The sequence below is a fragment of the Hemiscyllium ocellatum genome, unplaced genomic scaffold, assembly GCF_020745735.1.
Source record: "Hemiscyllium ocellatum isolate sHemOce1 unplaced genomic scaffold, sHemOce1.pat.X.cur. scaffold_3016_pat_ctg1, whole genome shotgun sequence".
NCBI lineage: Eukaryota > Metazoa > Chordata > Chondrichthyes > Orectolobiformes > Hemiscylliidae > Hemiscyllium > Hemiscyllium ocellatum.
In genome coordinates, this window is record NW_026868280.1 from 30,243 (window position 1) to 54,381 (window position 24,139).

Sequence of the window (24,139 nt, forward strand, 5' to 3'; positions counted from 1 at the left end):
AGAGTTGAGAAAATTCACTCTCTCTCTAACTGTCCCTGTCCTGGAAGTTTGTTTTTTCATGGAGATGTGAGCTTTAGTTTGTCGTTAACACTGTGCAGCCCAAGCTCTCAGAGTTTTTGACGTTGACGTTAAGGATTTTGAGGAATGTATTGGAAGCTGATGCAACATCCTGTTTTCTCAACAGTTGCTGTGGTTGGTGCCCTCAGTTTTACAACAGTTTTGTCATCCTCTTGGCTCTTCCTGACCACATACAGACTTCCTCCTCCTGCTTCAGATCGTTTACACTGATCAACATTTCTTCATTGGTGCACAGGACGTCAAGTAACTTCATATTTTTCTGGAGAAGGAGAAGAGTGAGCAAGTGAAGAATTGATGATGAAGTCCCTCTACATTTGTCTTTCTGCAGTCCTCCTGTCAGTCTCAGTGCAGGGTCACAGTAAGTACTTTCTAACACTTCCAGAGAGTGAGGGGAGATACAGAACACTGCAGACACACCCAGGTTTCAGACAGATACTGGGACAGAACTGATTGACAAGAGACAATGATGAGACAAAAGTGTTTGCCTTAATTTCTTACAAATAATACTACAAATACAGAACACAGAAAGTCAAAATGTTCCACTTGCTGTAACTAAACCCTGCAGTTGGTTGACCATTGAGATTTCCTGAATGATGTGCAGTGACAACCTTTCTCTGGTAGAAAGTTCCATCCTGTCTGTTTCAGCCTCAAAGCTCTTCTGTCAATCTGATGAGTGTTAATTACTGTCGGCCAGAGACAATTAACTATTCCTCATGTGAAGATTCATTACTTTCAGGTTTCATTATCGATTCATGGACTCTTAGACATTTACTGCATAGAAAGAGGGCATTTGGACCATCGTTTGAGTGTGAGTTAACAAAAATCTGACTATACTTCCCCCAGAATACAGCTCTTGATCTTTGTGCCTTTTTAACCAACAGTTTTGAGGATTTTAAACTAATTATTGGGGGATGGGTAGAGGTGGGAGGTGGAAGTCAATTAGACAGAAGTTTAAAATATCAAAAAGAAGTAAGACAGCAGAGATGCAGGCTACTGAAGAGGCAAATGGGAAGTCTACTAAATCCCAAAATACTGCTTAAATGTTACTCGCGTTTCTAACTCTAACACTCTTTCAGACAGTGAGTGCCAAACTCTTAAATCCCTCTGTATGAAAATGTATCTCTCCTCAACTCTCCTCTCACCCTTTATTTCTTACCTTGAGCCTGTTTTCCCATTGAGCCTGCCCCACCATCCAATAAGACCATGGGTGACCTTTCCATGGACTCCGCTGTCCTTACCCACTTGCTGACCATAACCTGAAATTCCTTTTGTGAAGAAGCTACTCCTTTAACAAGGTTCGGTTGTCCTTGGTTTTTTTTTACTCTAACCCAAGCTGTTTCATTTTCAACTGAACTTTAGCCTCTCTAAAGATTCTGATGGAGTTTCCAACAAATGTAAATGTTGAGCTCCTGCTGTAAGTATCTGTCGTTTCCTCACGGAAGGAAGCAGCTCCAACTCCAGCTTGTTTGCTCATTCCCACAGCTTGGCTTTAACCACCTTTTTGTAAAACCCCCAAGGTCACTTCCTCCACCCCCAGAAAACTTTTGCTGACTGAAAGAGCCCTGACTACACCAAGCAACACCAACCAAAACCAACATCCACAACAACAGACACTAACACTTACCATTCGCTGCCTTCAAGTCCAACAACTCGAATCCCAGTTTGCAACTAAACAACAAATCCTGTAAAGAGTCCCCATTCTGTTATGGACCAGGCCAGATCCCTCAAACCCTTTAAGAAGGGAGCCTAGACCTTAACTTTGCTCGTTGTTTTAAACAGGTGTAAAGTGGATATTGCAGGAGAGAATTGGCTGGTCAAACCTTTTATTTTTCAACAAAACAGAGTTCATTTACAAGATGTGGAGGAGCCGATGTTGGACTGGGGTGGACAAAGTTAAAAATCAAACAACACCAGGTTATAGTCCAACAGGTTTATTTGGAAGCACTAGCTTTCTGAGCACTGCTCCTTCATCAGGTGGTGTGAAACAGGACCATAAGACACATAATTTCTGGCAATAGATTACAGTGATACAATGATACATTGAACAAACCTTGATTATCCAGCCTTTCATCTTTTAGAATGGATTTGCTGGTTTTGATTCATTAATGTGTATTACCCAGAACTTTATTTAAGTCACATTCTCAAGATAATTTGAGGCTTTATAACAAAAGGCTGATGCCCCCTAGTTCTAGTTTCACCCACCAGTGGAAACAACCTCCCTGCTTCTACCTTATCCATTTCCTTCATAATTTTACATATTTTTATCATATTCCCCCATCATTCTTCTAAATCCCAATGAATGTAGTCTCAGCCGACTCAATCTTCCCTCATAAGCCAAGCCCCTCAATTCTGGAATCAACCAAGTGAACCTCCTCTGCACTATCTCCAGTCCCAGTGCATCCTTTCGGAATTAAGGAGACAATACTGCAGGTGTGGTCTCACCAGCCCCCTATACAGCTGCAGCATAACCTCCATCTTTTTAAACTCCATCCCTCTTACAATGAAGGATAATATTCCATTTGCCTTCAGGAAACAATGTATAGCAGCTTCCAAACCCCAGCAGCTTCCCAAAGTTAAACTGAAATCCTGGTTATGTAGGAGCTTAACCCCACTCGTTCAGAGTGCTTCTATTGTTTCAACTTGTAAAAAAAACACCCAAGGCCTCACAAGCTGTTCACTTTAATGTTTTGAAACAGCCTTTTTTTCACTTCTATCTCAACCTCTTTTCATGAAAAAATAAATACCAGAACAAAATATACCTCTGAAAGTCTGAGTATTGTCAAACCACACTAATCCCTAACACCATGGGCTTTTATCTTATTTAGCAGCTTCCACTGAAACACCTTGTCAAAGATCATCTGGAAATCCAAGTAGGTCATGTCCTCATTAATGACCAACTTTGTTCTCTTTTATCTAACTTGCCTGTTTCCTCCTCAAAGATTTCTAACAGATTTATTTCAGGCATGACCTGCCTTTGATGAAGCCATACTGACTCAACTGTATTTTATCCTGCACTTCCAAGTTCTCTGCAATCTCATTCATAATAATGTTCACTAAAATCTTACAAACAACTGAGGCCAGACGAAAAGCAGATAATTTCCCATCTTCTGCTTCCCTCTCCTTAACAGAGCCATGCTGTCTGTTTCTGATTAATCCCTGCCTCCTCAAGTGTAGATTAATTCTGTCCCTTTAAATTGCTTCCAATGAATTCCCCACCACTGAGCTCAGACTCACTGGCCTGGAGCTACCTGGTTTATCCCTTGCTCAATTTTTAAATTAAGGTGCCACATGAGCTTTCCTCCAGTCCAATCACACTTCTCCAGCTGTAGATCTAAACTCCAACTCTAAAGGTCAGTGGATTATGATCAGTAAAAGAGACAGTCTCATTGTCTCCATGTTGAGTATATAATCCAAAGTGTTGAAAAGCTGCTAACTTCCTTTTCTATCGGCAAGTCGGTTTTCTGATGTTGGTTCGACCTTTTTTGAAAAATAAGCCACAAGTTTCTCCATCCCAGCCTCGTTGTCCTGTAGGAGAACTGTTCCAATCCCCAAATCACAAACATCTCCTTCTAATTGAAATGGTTTATTAAAGTTCGGTGCAGTTAATACACATTTATTTGTTAAAATTACTTCCAGTTTTGCAATGGCTGCCTGGCAACATTCTGTAGCCCATTCCATTTTCATTTATTGTTGGACCAAGTTAGTTAAGGATGTAGCTGCTTTCCTAATATAAGATCCAAATGCCAAGGGACCTCATTATCTCTCTCATTTCGCTGGCTGTCAATGGACGGTTAGGAAAGGAGCTTTCAGATCTTCATGTTGTTACTTCAACAGCCAGACTCCTCCCCAAAACCCAGTTCAAAACTGTGGCCTCTCCCTGACAGACTGACCAGCTCACTGCAATGTCCCAGTTCCCAGTGAACATATTGAGCATTCGGTCCTCCTTGAGCATTCGGTCTCTCCCAGACTTGGTGGAACCAGTTCCCAGGGACTGTCTTTATTAATGACCAACGTCTGTCTGTTTACATGCACTGCTCTTCCCCAGTGTTGAAGAATCTATGGAATTGTTTTGATCAGAATCAACATGCAAATAACTTCCATGTCTGGCCTCATAAATGAAGCCAAACTTGTTTGTCTTCCTCGGGTAACAGTCCTCAGTTCACAACTCGAAGCAAAGATTGATAAAACAAAATAAAAATCATTAAAAGTCACCAAGGATTCTAACATCATTGGCTGCAACATTTCAAGGAGACAGCTCACCAGTACTTTCTCAAGGGCAGTTAGGAACAGACAAGAAATGCTGGCCTCACTTGTGACACCCTCATCCCATGAATGACTAAAAAAATCAGCAGTGCCTGTGAAGTCGTCTGAACAGCAAATGGAGGCCCAGGCTTTTGGGACTTACAGAATCAAGCTATCTGTGCAGTTGGTTTTTGCCGGTGATCATGTTCTGCACAAGTTCCCCCCCCACCCTTCTTTTTCTCACTTTGACAGCACTTCCCTCTCTTGCTTCCTCCCTCAAGTGTCAATCAAGCTTCCCCTTCAGTACAACAATGGTCACTGTGTCAACCACTTGGTGTATGAGCAGGTTCCACATTCTAACCACTCCCTGCAGAGAAGCTTTTTCTGAATCCCCTGGTGATTTGGTGCTGACTATTGTATTTATGGTTCATAGTTTCAGGATCCTCCACATTTCCTGTTTTTTGATCCTATCGTACCAGTTGTGAAACCCAATGAGTTGGTTCATCTTTGTGGAGATTTTAAGCAAATGGTTAATCATATAAATACTCATTGAGTATTCATTCAGGCAGCCATTTTCTATTCAAAAATGTTGATGAAGCAAGGTGAATCTTTCTCAACCAACCTCACCTGATCAAGCTCGGGTCCAAACCCTTTACTACAATCAGTGATCACTGAACCAGCTGCTTCTCATAAGAGACTGGAACCGAAGTTGTATCCTTAATTTGGAAAGGTTTCCCGGTATGAGGTTCTCAATTTCTCTGAGGTCTTGTACAAACCTAAGGGTTGGAGTCCAGGGCAAATTTTGTTAAAGACGGGTTGTATGATCACTGCAACGATCATTCTGGTATTGACCTCAACTAGAATAGGTCATCATTTAACCAGACTTCAATTTTGATTGATTGTGATTTCGGTGTTGTGAAACAAATTAATGATTCTACACCAGATGTAGATGGACTTTCCTGGACACTGACTGATGAGTTCTCTTACTCAGTTTAGGTCGAGTGAGACTCTTTTACTGTCTCGAGTCCTGATTCCTGCAGCAATGACAATGCTGTGCCGGCCTGGATCCTGAAGAAAGTTGTCACTATTTGGTTGAAGCTTGGCTTTGTTTTGGGGGTTTTGCTCTGGGCTGACCTGGAGTCCCTCTGTTCAGGATATGTCCTGAGTGAGGCTGTGCAATTGCCTTCACTCAGGTGGTGGTTCCCTCAGCTCAGTCGGTCTGGTGCGGGTGCCCACTTCCAGGGGAATATCCTACTACTCATCGGCTCCACTTGCTGCATTTTCCATTGGTAAAGCCAGTTGTACTGCTTGTTTGAAGCTAGTAGGCACTTTTGCATGGTTACATTATTAATCCCACCCCTGTTGTCACTGAAATAACTCCAAAAAGGCTTGTATTTCATCACCAAGTCAACCCTTATTTACATGTGGAGACTCCTTGGCATTGATCCACCTCCCTCAGAGTGAACAGGATATCTAACACTCCAGTTCTTCTCTGTCAGCCAGGACCCCCTGATAGGACCAGATTACCTGCATCAGTTAGGGAACTCAAATTCTGTGAGGACCACCTGGTTGATCTTGTTACAGCCACTAAACACTCCTGATAATTTTCAAGAGATTCGCTTGATCCCAGTTGTTTATACCTCATAAAAGATTCCTTATTATTCTTGAGCATAGCCTCAATATCTTTGTTCATCCATTATCCCAGCCGACCAGCCTTACTCTTCACTGTAACAGGAACATCATGTCTCTGAACTCTCATTATCTCAGTTTTGCAAACTCCAATTGCCAGTCGTCCCTTTACCTGTGAACAGTTTACTCCAATCAAGTTTGAAAGTTCCTGTCCCATGCCATCAAGATTTGCCTGACTCTAATTATATTCTACTTTACAATGCCCATACATTTTCATAACTAATCTAAAACTAACAGAATGATGATCACTGCTCCCAAACGTTTCAGTCGCTTGCCTTACTTTCCAAGAGAATGTCAAATTTTCTTCCTCTCTGACAGGGACAGCTACAGATTGAGACAGAAAAGTTTCTTGAACACATTTAACAATTTCCTCACTTGTCCAAGCACTGAACACTATGGCAGTCCCAGTCTCTATCTGGAAAGTTAAAATTGCCTTTTATTACAACCCTATTATTCTTACATAGAGCTGAGATCTCGACATTTTTGTTCCTCAATTTCCATCTGTCTATTGAGGGCAGATAGAGCAATCCCATCAAGGTGATCATCCCCGAGGTTAATAACATCGTGAGGAGAACACAGACAGTGAATAACAAAGGTCTTTGTCTCAGGGTGGGGGGAGTTCAAAGCAAGGGGCATATTTTTAAGGTGAGTGGAGAAAGAATGAAGAGGGACATGATGGGCAAGTATTCACACAGAGGGGGGTTTGTATGTGAAATGGACTGCCAGAAATAAAATGCTAGATGTAGGTACAGTTACGAGTAAAAAGCTGCAAATGTGTTGCTGGTCAAAGCACAGCAGGTTAGCAGCATCTCAGGAATAGAGAATTCGACGTTTCGAGCATAAGCCCTTCATCAGGAATTAGGTACAGTTGTAGGTACAGTTACAACATTTATAAGAAATTTGTATAGGGACATGAATCAGAAAGGTTTAGAGCGACACTTTGGCTCAGTGTTTCGCACTGCTGCCTCACTGCACCAGGGGCCTGCATTCAATTCCAGCCTTGGGTGACTGTCTATGCAATGTTTGCACATTCTCCCTGTGTCTGCGTTGGTTTCCTCTGAGTGCTCCAGTTTCCTCCCACAATCCAAAAGATGTGCAGGTTAGGTGAATGAGTGAGGGGTAAATGTAGAATCCAGGCACCCTGAGTATCCTACTTAAACGACAGAGTCAATAAGACTGGGTAACACCCATTGGGTGAGGGCAGGCAGAGGTGACCCTAATTCCCACATCAGTACCACAGCTTGGGTCATTCCGGGGGCTGGTGATCTATTACAGGAAGTTCATACATAACCTGACGTCCATCCTGGTGTTGATTTTTGGAGTCAGCACATTCTGTTAATACCTACATGAAAGCAAATTTCTAATAATCACAGACTACAAACCTCTGTTACGTCTTCCTAAAGAGGATAAGGCAGTGCTGCCCATACCTTCAGGCCGGATTCAGCAAAGAGCTTGAATATGAAGTGGGTTTAATTACAATTTGGACACTGTCCGGGAGCCCAAGTAACAAATGTGGATACATTGAGCCACCTCCAACTGGCAGATACACCACCGATGGTACCACCACTGGAAATTTCTGTAATGGTTTTAAATTTTCTGGACACACTTCCAGTCACAGCCGACAATATCAGACTTTGGATGGAGACAGATCCAAACTTGGCCAACCTGAAATAGCTGGTGTGCTGGGGGAAACCAAAGGGTCATCACAACCAGAAGTGAAACCTTTCTTAACCACAGGAGAGGATGGTAGATTATCATGTGGAGCAAGAGTGTCTGCCCCGAGTCAAGGTCATCCAGGGGTTTCCAAAATGAAGATGTCAGCCGGGTGGACCTCATAGGATATGAGTTCCCTGACTGGGGCTGTTAATTTAAGAACAGGAATGTCAGAGATTCTGCTCACTCTGAGAGCTTGCTGCGAGGGAGCTGTATCAGGGTCAGGACTCTCCCTGTGTAAATAAGGGGCGACTTGGTGAGGGGATACTGGTCTCTGTGGAGTTATTGCGGAGTGTAGGTGCATTCTAAAGAGGGATATCAGGAGGGAGGAAAGTGCATATGAGATAGCCATGGCAGAAACTGTTCAATACAGATAATCCAAAGAGCAACTGGGGAAAGAACAGTGCCCCTTAAAGATCAATGAAGTCATCACTGTTTGGAACCACAGGAGATGGGAGGGATACTAAATGAACACTTTACATTTGTGTTTATTGTGGAGAAAGAAATGAAGGCGAGGGAACTTGGGAAAATAAATATTGATGACTTGAAAGCTGCCTACATTTCAGAAGAGGAAATGCTGGAGTTCCTGAAAACGTAAAGGTGAATAAATCATCAGGACATGGTCATGTGTATCCCAGGGCATCATGGGACGTTAGGGAAGAAATTATGGGGCCTCTAGTAGAGATATTTGCATCATCTGCATCCAAAGGTAAGGTGCTGGAGGACTGGAGGTTGTCTAACATTATGCCTTTATTGTAGAAAGGCTGCAAGGAGATGCCTGGGAAATAGGATTTACAGGCATGTGAAGAAGAGAGGACTGTTAAGGAATATAATGTGGAGGTGCCGGTGTTGGACTGGGGTGGACAAAGTTTAAAAACTTCACCCAACACCAGGGATAAGGGATAGTCAGCACTGCTGTGTGCAGGGGAAATCATGTCTCACAAACTTGATTTAATTTTTTTGATGATGTAACCAGAAAGATTGATGAGGACAAGATGGGAGATGTTATTGACTTGGTCATTTTGCAAAGCCTTTGACAAGGTTCCGCATGGTAGACCAGTCAGTAAAGTCAGATCACATGGGATTCAAGGGAAGAATGTGAATTGGAAACAAAATTGACGTGATGGTAGGAGACAGAGGGTGGTGATGGGGTTTTGTTTTTACATTGTACCATGTGGCCTCATTTGAAGAATATTCTAAGATATCATCCATCTTATTACAGCAATTGACTCCTTGATCAGTGTTGCAATACCCCCTCCTCTTTTACATTCCCCTTCCCCCACATGTCTCATCTGATGGTTCTCTACCCGGGACATTGTGCTGTCAATCTAGTAGGAGAAAGTCAGGACTGCAGATGCCCCCACACCGATCCCCGTTCGCAAGCCTAACCCCGCCCCCACGCCGAACCCCACCCGAACTCCCTACTCCAGCCCCACACCAGCTCCTCGCTCCCAGCCCTGCTGTGTGTTCACCATCCCTCCAGACCTCCCCCTCTCTGAGGATGAACGATCGGTCCTCGGCAGAGGCCTCACCTTCATTCCCCTACGCTCTCGGATTAACGAGTTCAACACGCAGCGAGATATTGAACAATTCTTCCACCGCCTTCGCCTCCGTGCCTACTTCTTCAAACAGGATTCTCGCCCACCCTCTGACAACCCCTTCTCCCGCTTCCAACACACCCCATCCACCTGGACACCCGTGCTGGCCTCTTACCCGCCCTCGATCTCTTCATTGCCAACTGCTGCCGTGACATTAATCGCTTCAAAGTCTCCACCCCTCTCACCCACTCCAACCTCTCACCCTCGAACGTGCAGCCCTCCACTCCCTCCCCTCCAACCCAACCTCACTATCAAACCGGCAGACGAGGGAGGCGCAGTAGTAGTTTGGCGCATTGACCTTTACACCGCTGAGGCTAAATGCCAGCTCGCGGATACCTCCTCCTACTGCCCCCTTGACCATGACCCCACCTCCCACCACCAAACCATCATCTCCCAGACCATCCATAACTCCATCACCTCAGGGGATCTCCCATCCACCACCTCCAACTTCATAGTCCCACAACCCTGCACCGTCCGTTTCTACCTCCTGCCCAAAATCCACAAATCTGACTGCCCCGGCCGACCCATTGTCTCAGCCTGCTCCTGCCCCACCGAACTCATCTCCCATACCTTGACACGGTCCTGTCCCTCTTCGTCCAAGAACTCCCCACCTACATTCGGGACACCACCCACGCCCTTCACCTCCTCCATGATTTTCTCTTACCCGGTCCCCTTCTTATCTTCACCAACGACAGACAGTCCCTGTACACCTCCAACCCCCATCACGAAGGACTCAAAGCCCTCCGCTTCTTCCTTTCCCACTGTACCCACCAGTACCCTTCCACTGACACCCTCCTTCAACTGACTGAACTGGTCCTCACTCTGAACAACTTCTCTTTCCAATCTTCCCACTTTCTCCAAACCAAAGGAGTAGCCATGGGCACCCGCATGGGCCCCAGCTATGCCTGCCTCTTCGTGGATATGTGGAACAGTCCATCTTCTGCAGCTACACTGGCACCACAACCCACCTTTTCCTCCGCTACATCGATGACTGTATCGGTGCTGCCTCGTGCTCCCATGAGGAGGTTGAACAGTTCATCCACTTTACCAACACCTTCCACCCCGACCTCAAATTTATCTGGACCATCTCAGACTCCTCCCTCCCTTCCTAGACCTCTCCATTTCTATCTCGGACGACCGAATCAACACGGACATTTATTATAAACCGACCGATTCCCACAGCTACCTAGACTACACCTCCTCCCACTCTGCCCCCTGTAAAAACGCCATCCCACACTCCCAATTCCTTTGTCTCCACCGCATCTGCTCCCAGGAGGACCGTTCCAATACCGAACAACTCAGATGGCCTCCTTCTTCAAAGACCGCAATTTCCCCCCAGATGTGATGGACGATTCCCTCCACCGCATCTCCTCCACTTCCTGCTCCTCCACCCTTGAGCCCCGCCCCTCCAATCGCCACCAGGACAGAACCCTACTGGTCCTCACCTACCACCCCAACAACCTCCACATATATCATATCATCTATCGTCATTTCCGCCACCAGGGATATATTTCCCTCCCCTTCCCTATCAGCGTTCCGAAAAGACCACTCCCTCCGTGACTCCCTCGTCAGGTCCAAAATCCCCACTAACCCAACCTCCACTCCCGGTACCTTCCCTGCAACCGCAAGAAATGCAAAACTTGCATGCACACCTCCCCCCTTACTTCTCTCCAAGGCCTCAAGGGATCCTTCCATATCTGTCACTAATTCACCTGCACCTCCACACACATCATTTACTGCATCCGCTGCACCCGATGTGGCCTCCTCTATATTGGGGAGACAGGCCACCTACTTGCGGAATGTTTCAGAGAAAACCTCTGAGAAATCCGGACCAACCAACCAAACCAACCTGTGGCTCAACACTTCAACTCCCCCGTCTCACTCCACCAAGGAACTTGGACTCCTCCATCGCCAGACCATAGCAACACGATGGCTGGAGGAAGAGCGCCTCATCTTCCGCCTAGGAACCTTCCAACCACAAGGGATAAACTCAGATTTCTCCAGTATCCGCATTTCCCCTCCCCCCACTTGTCTCAGTCCCAACACACAAACTCAGCACCACATTCCTAACCTGCAATCTTCTTCCTGACCTCTCCGCCCCCACCCCCACTCCGACCTATCACCCTCACCTGGACCTCCTTCCACCTATTGCACTTCCAACGCTACTCCCCCAAGTCCCTCCCTCCTACCTTTTATCTTAGCCTGCTTGGCACACTCTCCTCATTCCTGAAGAAGGGCTCATGCCCGAAATGTCGACTCTCCTGCTCCTTGGATGCTGCCTGATCTGCTGCGTTTTCCAGCAACACATTTTCAGCTCTACTGTCAATCTTGTCCCACCCTAAAGAGGCTTCCACATCCATCAAAGTATTACCTGCACATCCACCAATATCATTTATTGAATCCGTTGCTCCCAATGCGGTCTCCTCTACATTGGGGAGACTGGACGCCTCCTAGCAGAGAGCTTTAGGGAACATCTCCAGGACACCCGCACCAATCAACCCCATCGCACTGTGGTCCAACATTTCAACTCCCCCTCCCACTCTGCCAAGGGTATGCAGGTCCTGGGCCTCCTCCACCACCACATCCTCACAGGAAGAGTGCCTCATCTTCTGCCTCGGAACACTTCAACCCCATGACATCAATGTGGACTTCACCAGTTTCCTCATTTCTCCTTCACCCACCTCACCCCAACTCCAACCTTCCAGCTCAGCACTGCCCTCATGAATTGTCCTATCTGCTAATCTTCCTTTCCACCTATCCACTCCACCCTCCTCTCTGACCAATCACCTTCTTCTCCACCCCCCCATTCACCCATTGTACTCTTTGCTACCTTCCCCCACCCTCCTCTCTGACCTAGCATCTCCATCCCCACCCCCATTCACTTATTGTACTCTATGCTAGCTTATCACCACCCCCACCCCCCTCTCATTTGTCTCCCCACTCCTGATGAAGGGCTTTTGCTCGAAACATTGATTTTCCTGCTCCTTGGATGCTGCCTGACCTGCTGTGCTTTTCCAGCACCACTCTAATCTCGACTCTGGTTTCCAGCATCTGTTTTTATCTGTTGAACTAAATCACATACCAATGTGTTAATCTACACCCTCAGCTCATCTGCCTTACTCACAAGTAAATGCCATCCAGCCATGCCACACTCCCTTATGCCCTCCCTTGATGATATTCACACTGCCTTCTGGATTTCCTTGCATCGTCTTGTTGGATCAGTTAGCTCAACTGGCTGGACAGTTGGTTTGCGAGTAATGCCAACAATGTGGGTTTAATTCCCATCCTGCCTGTGGGGACCATGAAGGTCTCAGCTTCTCAACCGTGTCCCTGTCTGAGGCAGAGTGGCCCTCAGGTTAAATCACCATCAGTCACCTCTCTCTAATGAGACAGCAGTTCTCTGGGATTATGACTGATTTATTTTTTTACTTCAGTTCTCCTTCTTCATGTCTCTGTGTATCGCCTTCACCCTCTGCAATACTTTCACTGTGTACCCCATCCCTCTGCTACGCCTGATGAATGAGCCAGGTTGCTGAAGGCTGGCTCGGTAATAGAGTAGAAGGTGATGGGAAATAGAAAAGGTTCTGCAGGGTGGGCCCTGAGTCCTGCTCTTCAGATCACTCTGGGACTCCTGGAAACTCTCAGGCACCAAAAACTCTCATCAACCAACAGCAACAAACACCCACAGTCGAACACAAACCCCCTGAAACCTTCTGTTGTGCTCCAGCCTGTAGCTCATTCCACACTGTCCCAGGTTAGTTTATAAACCACAACTGAACAATGTTATATATTTTCTCATCATACAACAGATTCAGTGTTTTACCTCACTGTTTGGTGTCTGTGCTGTGTTCATATCCTCTCTCTCTCTCTCCCCTCACAGCGGATTCTGCTAATGGTTGGTCAATGACAATCGCAGATGAAGTGAGGGCTGAGGAAGGAGGCTCCGCTGTCTTACCCTGCAGCTTCACCCACCCTGACACTCACCTCACACTCACCGGCTCTATCTTATGGTGCAAGGAGGAATCACGGTCTTTTATCTTTAAGTGTACATATTCTGGTCCAGACCATTCCCAGGGTGAGCTGTGTGAGAATGTGAGACAGCGGGACGGTGGGAATCGATTCAGATTCGTGGGGAGTCTCACCAACAAAGATGCCTCAGTAATGATGGAGGGACTGAGCCGGGAGGATGTTGGTTTCTATCGGTGTCGTGTGGAGCTCAATATCGGCAACTTTCAAACATGGTATGGAACACGCCTGGAAGTGGAAGGTGAGGAACAATGTTCTGATGGTGTCACTGCCCTGACAGCTCAATGGGGACAGGCTCCACCAGGTCTGGGAGCTCTCGGGTTGGCTCCTTCTCCTGGGCTCTTCCATTTGGTCTCAGGCAGGAGGCAGTGAGAAGGAGAGAGAGAGAGGGAGAGACCTGGCTGGGATTTACAGACCAATCCATTTCCGACTCTGAAACCTCCCACAGTCACTCATTTGCTGTGGTCAGACCGGCTTCAGTTTTTTGGGGGCAGGGAACAGACACAACATCATCAAAGATTCAAGCTCCAAGACCCCCTTCCCAATGACAGTCCTGCTCTATCGGCATTGGGTGAGAAAAAGAGATCCATAAATTCCGAGCCCTCATTGGATGAGCACATCTCAGAGTGAGGGAATCCTCAGCTCACATTGGCTGAAAACCTCACTGTTTCTATCTTCACTTTCTATTGGCTGAGCAGAAAATAGATGGATGGGGGGAGAAGGACTCTGCAGAGGCTAATGTCCTGGGGAATACTTTCCAATCCATGGCAGATTGTGAAATTTGAATTTGAAAGGAATCTAGACTGAAAAGCCAGTTTAATAAAGACCATGTAGACACCTCTGACAAAAAAAAACCTGGTTCACTCATGTCCTTTAGGGAGGGAAATCTGTATCCTTATTGGTCTGACCTACATGCGGCCCCATACCCACTGTAATGAGGTTGACTCTTAACTGCCCCCGAATGACTCACTCTGTTGTGGACAAGGAGTGAACCCAGGAGTGTAAATGGAATTGTGGTTTCAAGAGTAGGTCACAGGCTGGAGATCCTGTAAATTAACACACCTGACTCCAAAGCATATTGACCAGTTCGAAGTGTGATGGAATACTCCCCACTTGTCTGGAAGAGTGCAGGAAAATATATTGCTGCCCTGTCACTGTCACTGGGTCAAAATCCTGGAACTCCCCCACCCCAACAGTATTGTAACAATAAAAATAACAATAAAATACACTGCAGCAAGGCAGCAACACTTCCTCCACCAGCACCTTCCAAAGTAGTGACCTCTATGACCTCAGTGTAAAAAATGGCATCAGATACAGACCATCCTGACTGGGAAGTATAGTTATCTTTTCATTGTTCAAGGGGACGTGGGTGTCACATGCTCGGTCAGCCTATATTGGCCATCCCTAATTGCCCTGGAGAAGGGAATGGTAAGCTGCCTTCTTGATCTGCTGCATTCCCTCAGCTGCAGGGACATTCCCGATAAGGCTGGTTAAGGATTCCAAGGGGTTTGTCCCAGTCACACTGAAGTAATGATGAAATATTCCCAAATCAAGATGGTGAGTGTATTGGAGTGAAGCTTGTAGGTGGTGATGTTCTCATGTATATAGTGGAGGGAAAGTCATTGATGATACAGCAGGAGATGGTTAGGCCAAGAACACTACCCTGAGGAACTCCTGCAGGGATGTTCTGGAGCAGAGATGACTGACCAACAACCACAATCATAGTCCCACAACCCCACACCGCCCGTTTCTACCTCCTGTCCAAAATCCACAAACCTGACTGCTCTGGCCGACCCATTGTCTCAGCCTGCTCCTGCCCCACAGAAAAAACTTCCCACCACCAAACTATCATTTCCCCGACCATCCACAACCTCATCACCTCAGAGGATCGCCCATCCACCACCTCCAACCGCATAATCCCACAACCCCACACCGCCCGTTTCTTCCTCCTGCCCAAAATCCACAAACCTGATTGCCCCGGCCGACCCATTGTCTGAGCCTGCTCCTGCTTACACAGAACTCATCTCTCCTTACCTCGACATGATCCTGTCCCCCTTAGTCCAAGATCTCCCCACCTATGTTTGGAACACCACCCACGCCCTCCACCTCCTCCATGATTTTTACTTCCCCGGTCCCCAACGCCTTATCTTCACAATGGACATCCAGTCCCTGTACACCTCCATCCTCCATCGCGAAGGACTCAAAGCCCTCTGCTTCTTCGTTTCCCTCCATACCAACCAGTACCCTTCCACTGACACCCTCCTTTGACTGACTGAACTGGTCCTCACCCTGAACAACGTATCGTTCCAATCCTCCCACTTCCTCCAAACCAAAGGAGTAGCCATGGGCACCCGCATGGGCCCCAGCTATGCCTGCCTCTTCGTAGGATATGTGGAACAGTCCATCTTCTGCAGCTGCACTGGCATCACCCCCACCTTTTCCTCCATTACATCGATGACTGTATCGGTGCTGCCTCGTGCTCCCATGAGGAGGTTGAACAGTTCATGGACTTTACTAACACCTTCCAGCCCGACCTCAAATTTATCTGGACCATCTCAGACTCCTCCCTCCCCTTCCTAGACCTTTCCATTTCTATCTCGGGCGACCGAATGAACACGTACATTTACTATAAACTGACCGATTCCCACAGCTACCTAGCCTACACCTCCTCCCACTCTGCCCCCTGTAAAAAACGCCATCCCATACTCCCAATTTCTTTGTCTCCGCCGCATCTGCTCCCAGGAGGACCAGTTCCAATACCGTACAAGCTAGATAGTCTCCTTCTTCAAAGTCCGCAATTTCCCCCAGACATAATCGACGATGCCCTCCTCTGCATCTCCTCCACTTCCCGCTCCTCTGCCCTTGAGCCCTGCCCCTCCAATCGCCACCAGGACAGAACCCCACTGGTCCTCACCTACCACCCCACCAACCTCCATATACATCGTATCATCCGTCGTCATTTCCGCCACTTCCAAACTTACCCCACCACTAGGGATATATTTCCCTCCCTCCCCTATCAGCATTCCAAAAAGACCACTCCCTCATCAGATCCACACCCCCCACCAACCCAACCTCCACTCCCGGCACCTTCCCCTGCAACTGCAAGAAATGCAAAACTTGCGCCCACACCTCCCCCCTTACTTTTCTCCAAGGCCCCAAGGGATCCTTCCATATCTGCCACAAATTCACCTGCACCTCCACACACATCATTTACTGCATCTGCTGCACCCGATGTGGCCTCCTCTATATTGGGGAGACAGGCCGCCTACTTGCAGAACGTTTCAGAGAACACCTCTGGGGCACCCGGACCAACCAACCCAACCACCCGTGGCTCAAAACTTCAACTCTTCTTCCCACTCCACCAAGGACATGCAGGTCCTTGGACTCCTACATCGCCAAACCATAGCAACACGACGGCTGGAGGAAGAGCACCTCATCTTCCGCCTAGGAACCCTCCAACCACAAGGGATGAACGCAGATTTCTCCAATTTCCTCATTTCCCGTCCCTCCACCTTGTCTCAGTCAAATCCCTCGAACTCAGCACCGCCTTCCTAACCTGCAAACTTCTTCCTGACCTCTCGGCCCTCACCCCAACTCCGGCCTATCACCCTCACCTTGACTTCCTTCCACCTATCGCACTTCCAACACCCCTCCCCCAAGTCCCTCCTCCCTACCTTTTATCTTAGCCTGCTGGACACACTTTCCTCATTCCTGAAGAAGGGCTCATGCCCGAAACATCGATTCTCCTGCTCCTTGGATGCTGCCTGACCTGCTACGCTTTTCCAGCAACACATTTTCAGCTCTGATCTCCAGCATCTGCAGTCCCCACTTTCTCCTCCAACAACCACAACAATCTGGGTTTGATTCCAGTCTGAGGTAACAGTCTGTGTGGAGTTTACACATTCTCCATGTGTGTGTGGGTTTCCTCTGGGTACTCTGGTTTTCTCTTACAATCCAAAGATGTACAGGTCAGGTGAGTTAGCCATGCTAAATTGCTCATAGTGTTCATGGATATACAGGTTAGGTGTATCAGTTCAGGGTAAATGTAGAGTAATAGGTTCGGATTGGGAATGGGCCTGGGTGGATCACTCTCTTCAGACGGTTGGTGTGGACTTGTAGGGCCAAATGGCCTGCTTCCACAATGAAAGGATTCTATGAACCATCTTCCTCTGTGCCAGGTCTGACTGAAACCCATGGAGGTTTCTCCCCTCGGCTTCCCACTGGCTCAGGTTCCTTGATGCTACACTCGCTCAAATACAGCCTTGATGTTAAAGGCAGTCACTGACACCTTCAATCAGTTTAATTGGTCTGGTCAGACCCACCTTGCTTTTTGTGGACAGGGTATACCTGGGTATTGTTGGGTAGATGCCAGTGTCATAATTAGAAGAACAAATAACAATACAGCACAGGAACATGCCCTTCCATCCCCCAAACCAGCGCTGACACATTTTGACTTTCCATACTAAAATTGTCTTCACTTACAGGATCAGCATCCTTTCCTATTCATGTATTCATCCAGGTGCTTCTGGAATGCTGCTATAGTGTCTGCTTCCACCACCTCCACTGGCAGTGCGTTCCAGCCACTCACCCACCCTTTGTGTGAGAAACCTGCCTTGTACATCTCTTAATACCACCAGCACCACCCTCCCCCCCAACCCTCTCCAAACCCCAGCCCCATATCTTAAACCCATGTCCTCTAGTAATTGACCCCTCTACTAGGGGGAAAAAGCCTCATATATTCCACTTTATCCCTGCCATTCACAATCTTATAAACTTCGATGAGGTCACCCCTCAACCTCCTGTGTTCCAGTGAAAAAAAAACCAGTCTATCCACCCGTTCTTCACAGCTAAAATCCCCCATTCAAGACAATATCCTGGTAAACCATTTCTGTACTCTCTCCAAAGCATCCATATCCTTCTGGTAGTGTGGTGACTAAAACTGCACCTAATATTCCAAGTGTGGCCGAATTAAAGTTCTTTAAAGCTGCAGCATAACTTTGTCTGTCGTTATACTCAATGCTCCTTCCAATGAAGGCAATGATGCTGTGGGCCTTTTTCACTCCCTTATCTGTCTGCGTTGTCACCTCCAGTGAGCTGTAGACCTGCACACCCAGATCCCTCTGCATATTAATCCTCCTCAGGGTTCTGCCATTCAGTGTTTAATTTCCACCTGCACTTGACATTCCAAAATACATCAGTCACATTTGTCTGGATTAAACTCCATCTGCTATCGAACTGATCTGTATCCTGCTGAATCTTCTGATAATCCTTCTCATTATCCTTAATTCCACCAATCTTTACATCGCCTGCAAAATTACAAATTAGATCAGACACATTTTCCTCCAAATCATTGGATAGGCCATGAACAGCAGACGTCCCAGCACTGATCCCTGTGGAACATCACTTGTTACAACCCTCCATTCCATTGTTACCCTCTGTCTCCTATGACTAAGTCAGTTCGGTGTCCACATTGCCAGCTCACCCCGATACCATGTGACTTCACATTTTTACCAGTCTGCAGTGAGGGATCTTGTCAAAGGCTTGACTGAAGTCTGTCTATAGCAGGACTGCAGAGCCATCTGACCCATTGGTTATGGGGTGGCTCTGTTGTGTGCTGTTTCTGTCGTTTGATGAGCAAGTAGTCCTGGGGATGTTGTAGATTCAGTGTGTTGGCCTCACACATTTGAATTTGCCTGGTGTTGTACACAGTCAAGGTTAGAGTGGTGCTGGAAAAGCACAGCAGGTCAGGCAGCATCTGAGGAGCAGGAAAATCAATGTTTCGGGCAGAAGCCCTTCATCAGGAATGTAGCTGATGAAGGGCTCCGGCCCGAAAAGGTGATTTTCCTGCTCTTGGATACTGCCTGACCTACTGTGCTTTCCAGCACCACTCTAATCCTGACTCTGATCTCCAGGATCTGCAGCCCTCACTTTTACCTGGTATTGCATGCAGCAAAATCACGTGTCTCTTCATTGATCTCCCAGCCTGAGGGGAATGTTGGTGTGGGGGGTGTTAATGTGGATTGTGAGGTTACAGATTGAAGTTCAATGGGCTTACAATGTAGTCTTTAACTTGGGAACTTCATACTGGGGAGTCCCTGGGCAACTCCCACCTGATGGTATACCACTGTGCCTCCACCTCTGCTGGGTTAGTCCTGGTGGTGGGTCAGGCTGTGTCCAGGGACAGTCATCGTGGTGTCTGTAATATTGTAAGTTATGGTTCTGTGAGTTTGACCATGTGAGGCTGTTAGTCGACCCGTCTGTGCACTAGCTCCTAGATGTTACTGAGGAGGCCTTTGCAGGGTTGACAGGGCTGGGACTGTTCTCACTGTTATTGGGGCCTTGGTCAATGCAGTGTAGTCTGAGTCTACTTGTAGTCTATTGGCATTCCTTCACTGTTGCTGGGTCAAAGTCCTGAAACTCAATCCCTTAAATTAATCTGGACAAACCCGACACCTCAGGGCTGCAGCAGTTGAAGAAGGCAGCTTCTCCTGGGCAATCAAGATGGACAATAAATGCTCATCATCTGGGCCAGTGACACCCATGACCAAATAAAACAAAAGTAGAAATTAATGAAACAGCGAACATCCTGAGGAAAATACAAACAAAAAACTGCAGATGCTGCAAATCAGAAACAAAAATGGAAACTGTTGGAAAAGCTCAGCAGGTCTGGCAGCACCTGTGGAGAGAAATCAGAGTTAATGTTTCAGGCTGAGTGACCCTTCCTCAAGATCCTGAGGAGCTTGACAATGCAGATTCTGAGAGGATATTTGCTCTTGTGAACAGAAGTCAAACAGGGGAACAATTACAAAATAACAGATTACTGATTTAAATAAGAATGAGAGAACATTTAATCTCATAGCTCCTCTTTTAAGTTCATGCAGCAAAGAGGCACATGGCTGGTTATCCCCCTCCTCCTGCACCCAAATATTTTACTCAGTGTAGGAAAATGTAATCTGGACTCTGAGTTTAAATTAGCCTGTGCTCACTTCAAAGGTCACAGGTCAGAGCTGGTGAATGGTTACATTAGGAATGACACCAGGGGGCTCTCCTTCACACAGAGTGTGGTCAATACTTTGAATGTGTTTGAGCAACAGAGTGAGAGGGGGAGGCTGTAAAATCCTTGACCTTGTTTAAAGAATATTAGTATTGAGCATCGGGCGAGGGTTCTGCATGAATGAATTCAGGAGGGTTCAATGGATCCGATCTGTAAGTACCTTCAGCGGTCACACGGCACCAGGTTATAGGCCAACAGGTTTATTTGAAATAACAAGGTTCAGAGCACTGCTCCTGAATCAGGTGAAGTCCTGGTGCAGTGTGACTTCTGACTTTGTCCACCTCAGTGCAACACTGGCACCCCCACATCATGGAAGTATCTTGTAATCAAGGTTTTCAAATTGAGTGGCGAGGAGACATTTTGATCAGGGTGACTCTTGTTGGGGAATGTCTAGGACAGACCTGTTAGAGATGTGAGTGGAGTCTTTAATTGTTCATTTTATTGTGAAGTTGAAAGGAATGTAACATATTGAAATAAGAACTTCTGCACACTGACCTCATCCATTCTGATGTTTGTCCTTTCCTCAGCTGCTCAAGGAAATGTCTCAGTGGTGAGTGGGACAGAGGGAGATTCAGTTACTTTACCCTGTATCTTCAGTCGCTGGTACTACCCTCCCTGTCCACTGTTACCTGGATGAGGAAGGAGCCCTGCCAACACATCGTTACATTTACAGCCCAATCACAGGGAACTTGGACAACTGGACACGGTGGAAATCGGTACGAGCTCATCGGGAACCCAGAGGAGGGAAACGCCTCGACCAGGATAAACCAGCTGAGTGTGAGGGACAATCACACTTACCTGTGTCTGGTGGAATACAGGTCAGAACCTGATTCTCAGTATCTGATCCAGAAAGAGACACGGTTGCAGGTACATGGTAAGAAACCGTTCCCACATTCTTCAGCCTGTAGAAGGTGCACAGTGAGAGTGGAACAGATTCTGTGAATGTTTTGCGATTTGATTTTCTGGTGAAAGGACATGGAACTAAAACATTAACCCTGTTTCTTTCCACAGGTATTCTCTGCCCTGCTGAGTATTTGCAGCATTTGATGTTTATTAAAAATTTCCACCATCTGTAGAGTTTTAGCTTTGGGTTTCAAATTTAATTTTAGTCCATATTTAATGTACTATGCTGTCCTGACATTTTTAGGTGCATTCTGATGTCAGTATTGAAAGACATTGACAGACTCAGAACATTCAGTTATATCTCCAAAAGCCCCAAAGTTAAACTGACATTGAGATCATCTCCTTGAACAGGAAGGTGCAACTGTCTGATGTGTCCCTCTTGGTTACAACCTTCATCAGGAATAGTTCCATCAGTGCAACTACATTCCCACAGTGTCCATCTGACTGTGTGAGGCATCACAGCCATGTGGGACTTATCCGCGCCCTGCATTCACCCATGGGTTATAAAGGAAGGTGGTGGTATACTGTTACTGTTGTTGTAGTAAAAAAATGAGGTCTGCAGATGCTGGAGATCACAGCTGCAAATGTGTTGCTGGTCAAAGCACAGCAGGCCAGGCAGCATCTCAGGAATAGAGAATTCGACGTTTCGAGCATAAGCCCTTCATCAGGAATAAGCTTGTGGGAGTCAGTCGGTTTATAATAGATGTCTGTGTTGAGTCGGTCGCCCGAGATAGAAATGGAGAGGTCTAGGAAGGGGAGGGAGGAGTCTGAGATGGTCCAGGTGAATTTCAGGTCGGGATGGAAGGTGTTAGTAAAGTTGATGAACTGTTCAACCTCCTCGTGGGAGCACGAGGCAGCGCCGATACAGTCATCGATGTAGCGGAGGAAAAGGTGGGGGGTGGTGCCAGTGTAGTTGCGGAAGATGGACTGTTCCACATATCCTACGAAGAGGCAGGCATAGCTGGGGCCCATGCGGGTGCCCATGGCAACTCCTTTGGTTTGGAGGAAGTGGGAGGATTGAAAAGAGAAGTTATTCAGGGTGAGGACCAGTTCAGTCAGTCGAAGGAGGGTGTCAGTGGAAGGGTACTGGTTGGTGCGGCGGGAAAGGAAGAAGCGGAGGGCTTTGAGTCCTTCGTGATGGGGGATGGAGGTGTACAGGGACTGGATGTCCATAGTGAAAATAAGGCGTTGGGGACCGGGGAAGCGAAAGTCCTGGAGGAGGTGGAGGGCGTGGGTGGTGTCCCGAATGTAGGTGGGGAGTTCTTGGACTAAAGGGGACAGGACCGTGTCGAGGTATTGGGAGATGAGTTCGGTGGGGCAGGAGCAGGGGATTCCTGATGAAGGGCTTATGCTCGAAACGTCGAATTCTCTATTCCTGAGATGCTGCCTGGCCTGCTGTGCTTTGACCAGCAACACATTTGTTACTGTTGCTGGTTGACTAATCCAGACACGCAAGTCTGTGGCTATGGGTTCAAATCCCATCACAACAGAAGGTGAACTGTGAATAAATGTTTTTTAAAATCTGGAATTTGAAAGTAAAGCTAACCTCATGGCTGAGATTTGGAAAATCTGATCTGATTCAGTTGTACACTTCAGGGAATCTGGAGTTTGGTTCAGTTAGCTGGGCGGTCGGCTTGCTAAGCAGTGTGATGCCAATCGTGTGGGTTCAATCCCCACATTGGCTCAGGTGACCATGAGGGACCCTCCTTCTCAACTCTCCCCTCACTGAGGTGCGGTGGCCCTCAGGTTAAACCACCAACATTTCTCTCTCTCTCTCAAGAGAAAGCAGCCCATGGTCTGGTAGGAATACGGTGACTTGATTTAGAGAATGAAATCTGCCATTCATACTCAGTGTCATTTGTTGCCATACGCACAATATTGAGCCCTCTCTCTCCATCAGCACCACCTCACGCAGGCTCGGGGCTGCTCATAATCCACCAACTCTGCACAGTCCACTTCAAACTCTGTATTGGGTAAACAAAACACAGACTGGGTGATTACTTTGCAGAACAGAAATGTTCGTCCACAAAAATGAGGCTGAACATCCAGTTGCCTGCCAGATTGACACACCAGCTTTTGGGGACCCAGTGACCTTCTGGACTCAATATTGAGGTCAATAATTTTAGTGCCTCAGCACCTTCTCCTATCTCCTTCCCCCAACCCCCACACACCAGGCCTTGTCATCACATGGGCTACGACCAAAACAATCCATTGTCAGTGACGCATGGTCCCCATCAGCAGCTGTTCATTCTCCCAGGCCGACCTTTCCCCTTTCGTTTGTCTGTCCAATTGTTTTTCTCTCTGTCTGGGGTCCCTTCCCACTGAGTTTTTACTCCTGCCCCCTCACCCACCTCCCCATCTTCAGCATCTATACCAACCTTTTCCCAGCTATAATCAGTTATAGAGTCATACAGCACAGGAGCAGACCTTTCAGTTCAACTAGTCCACACTGACCATAATCCCAAACTAAAGTACTCCCACCTGCCTGCACTTGGCCTGTATCCCTCCAAACATTTCTTTTTCATGAAATTATCTAAATGTCTTTTAAGCATTGTAAATGTACCCACATCCACCATTTCCTCTGGAAGCTCATTCCACATGAACCACTCTCTGTGTAAAATAAAAACTGCCCCTTATGTCTTTTTAAAACCTTTTCCTCTCACCTTAAAGATATGCCCAGTCTTGAAATCTCCCACCTGAGCAAAAAGACACCTGCCATTCACCTTATCTATATTCCTCAGGCTTTTATCGATCTTGATAAGGTCACCTCTCAACCTTGTACACTCCAGTGAGAAAAGTCCCAGTCGCTCCAGCCTCTTCCGGTAACTCAAGGCCT

General features: G+C 47.0%; 1 protein-coding gene across 1 annotated transcript; it reads left to right on the forward strand.

Moving 5' to 3' along the window:
- Positions 1-327: 327 nt before the first annotated feature.
- On the forward strand, positions 328-21,037 carry LOC132812783 (sialic acid-binding Ig-like lectin 15). The gene is made up of 3 exons (XM_060823014.1): positions 328-436; positions 13,201-13,587; positions 20,928-21,037. Exons 1-3 carry the CDS (start codon positions 373-375, stop codon positions 21,035-21,037), a joined length of 561 nt encoding a protein of 186 aa, XP_060678997.1. The 5' UTR covers positions 328-372.
- The last annotated feature ends 3,102 nt before the right edge of the window (positions 21,038-24,139 follow it).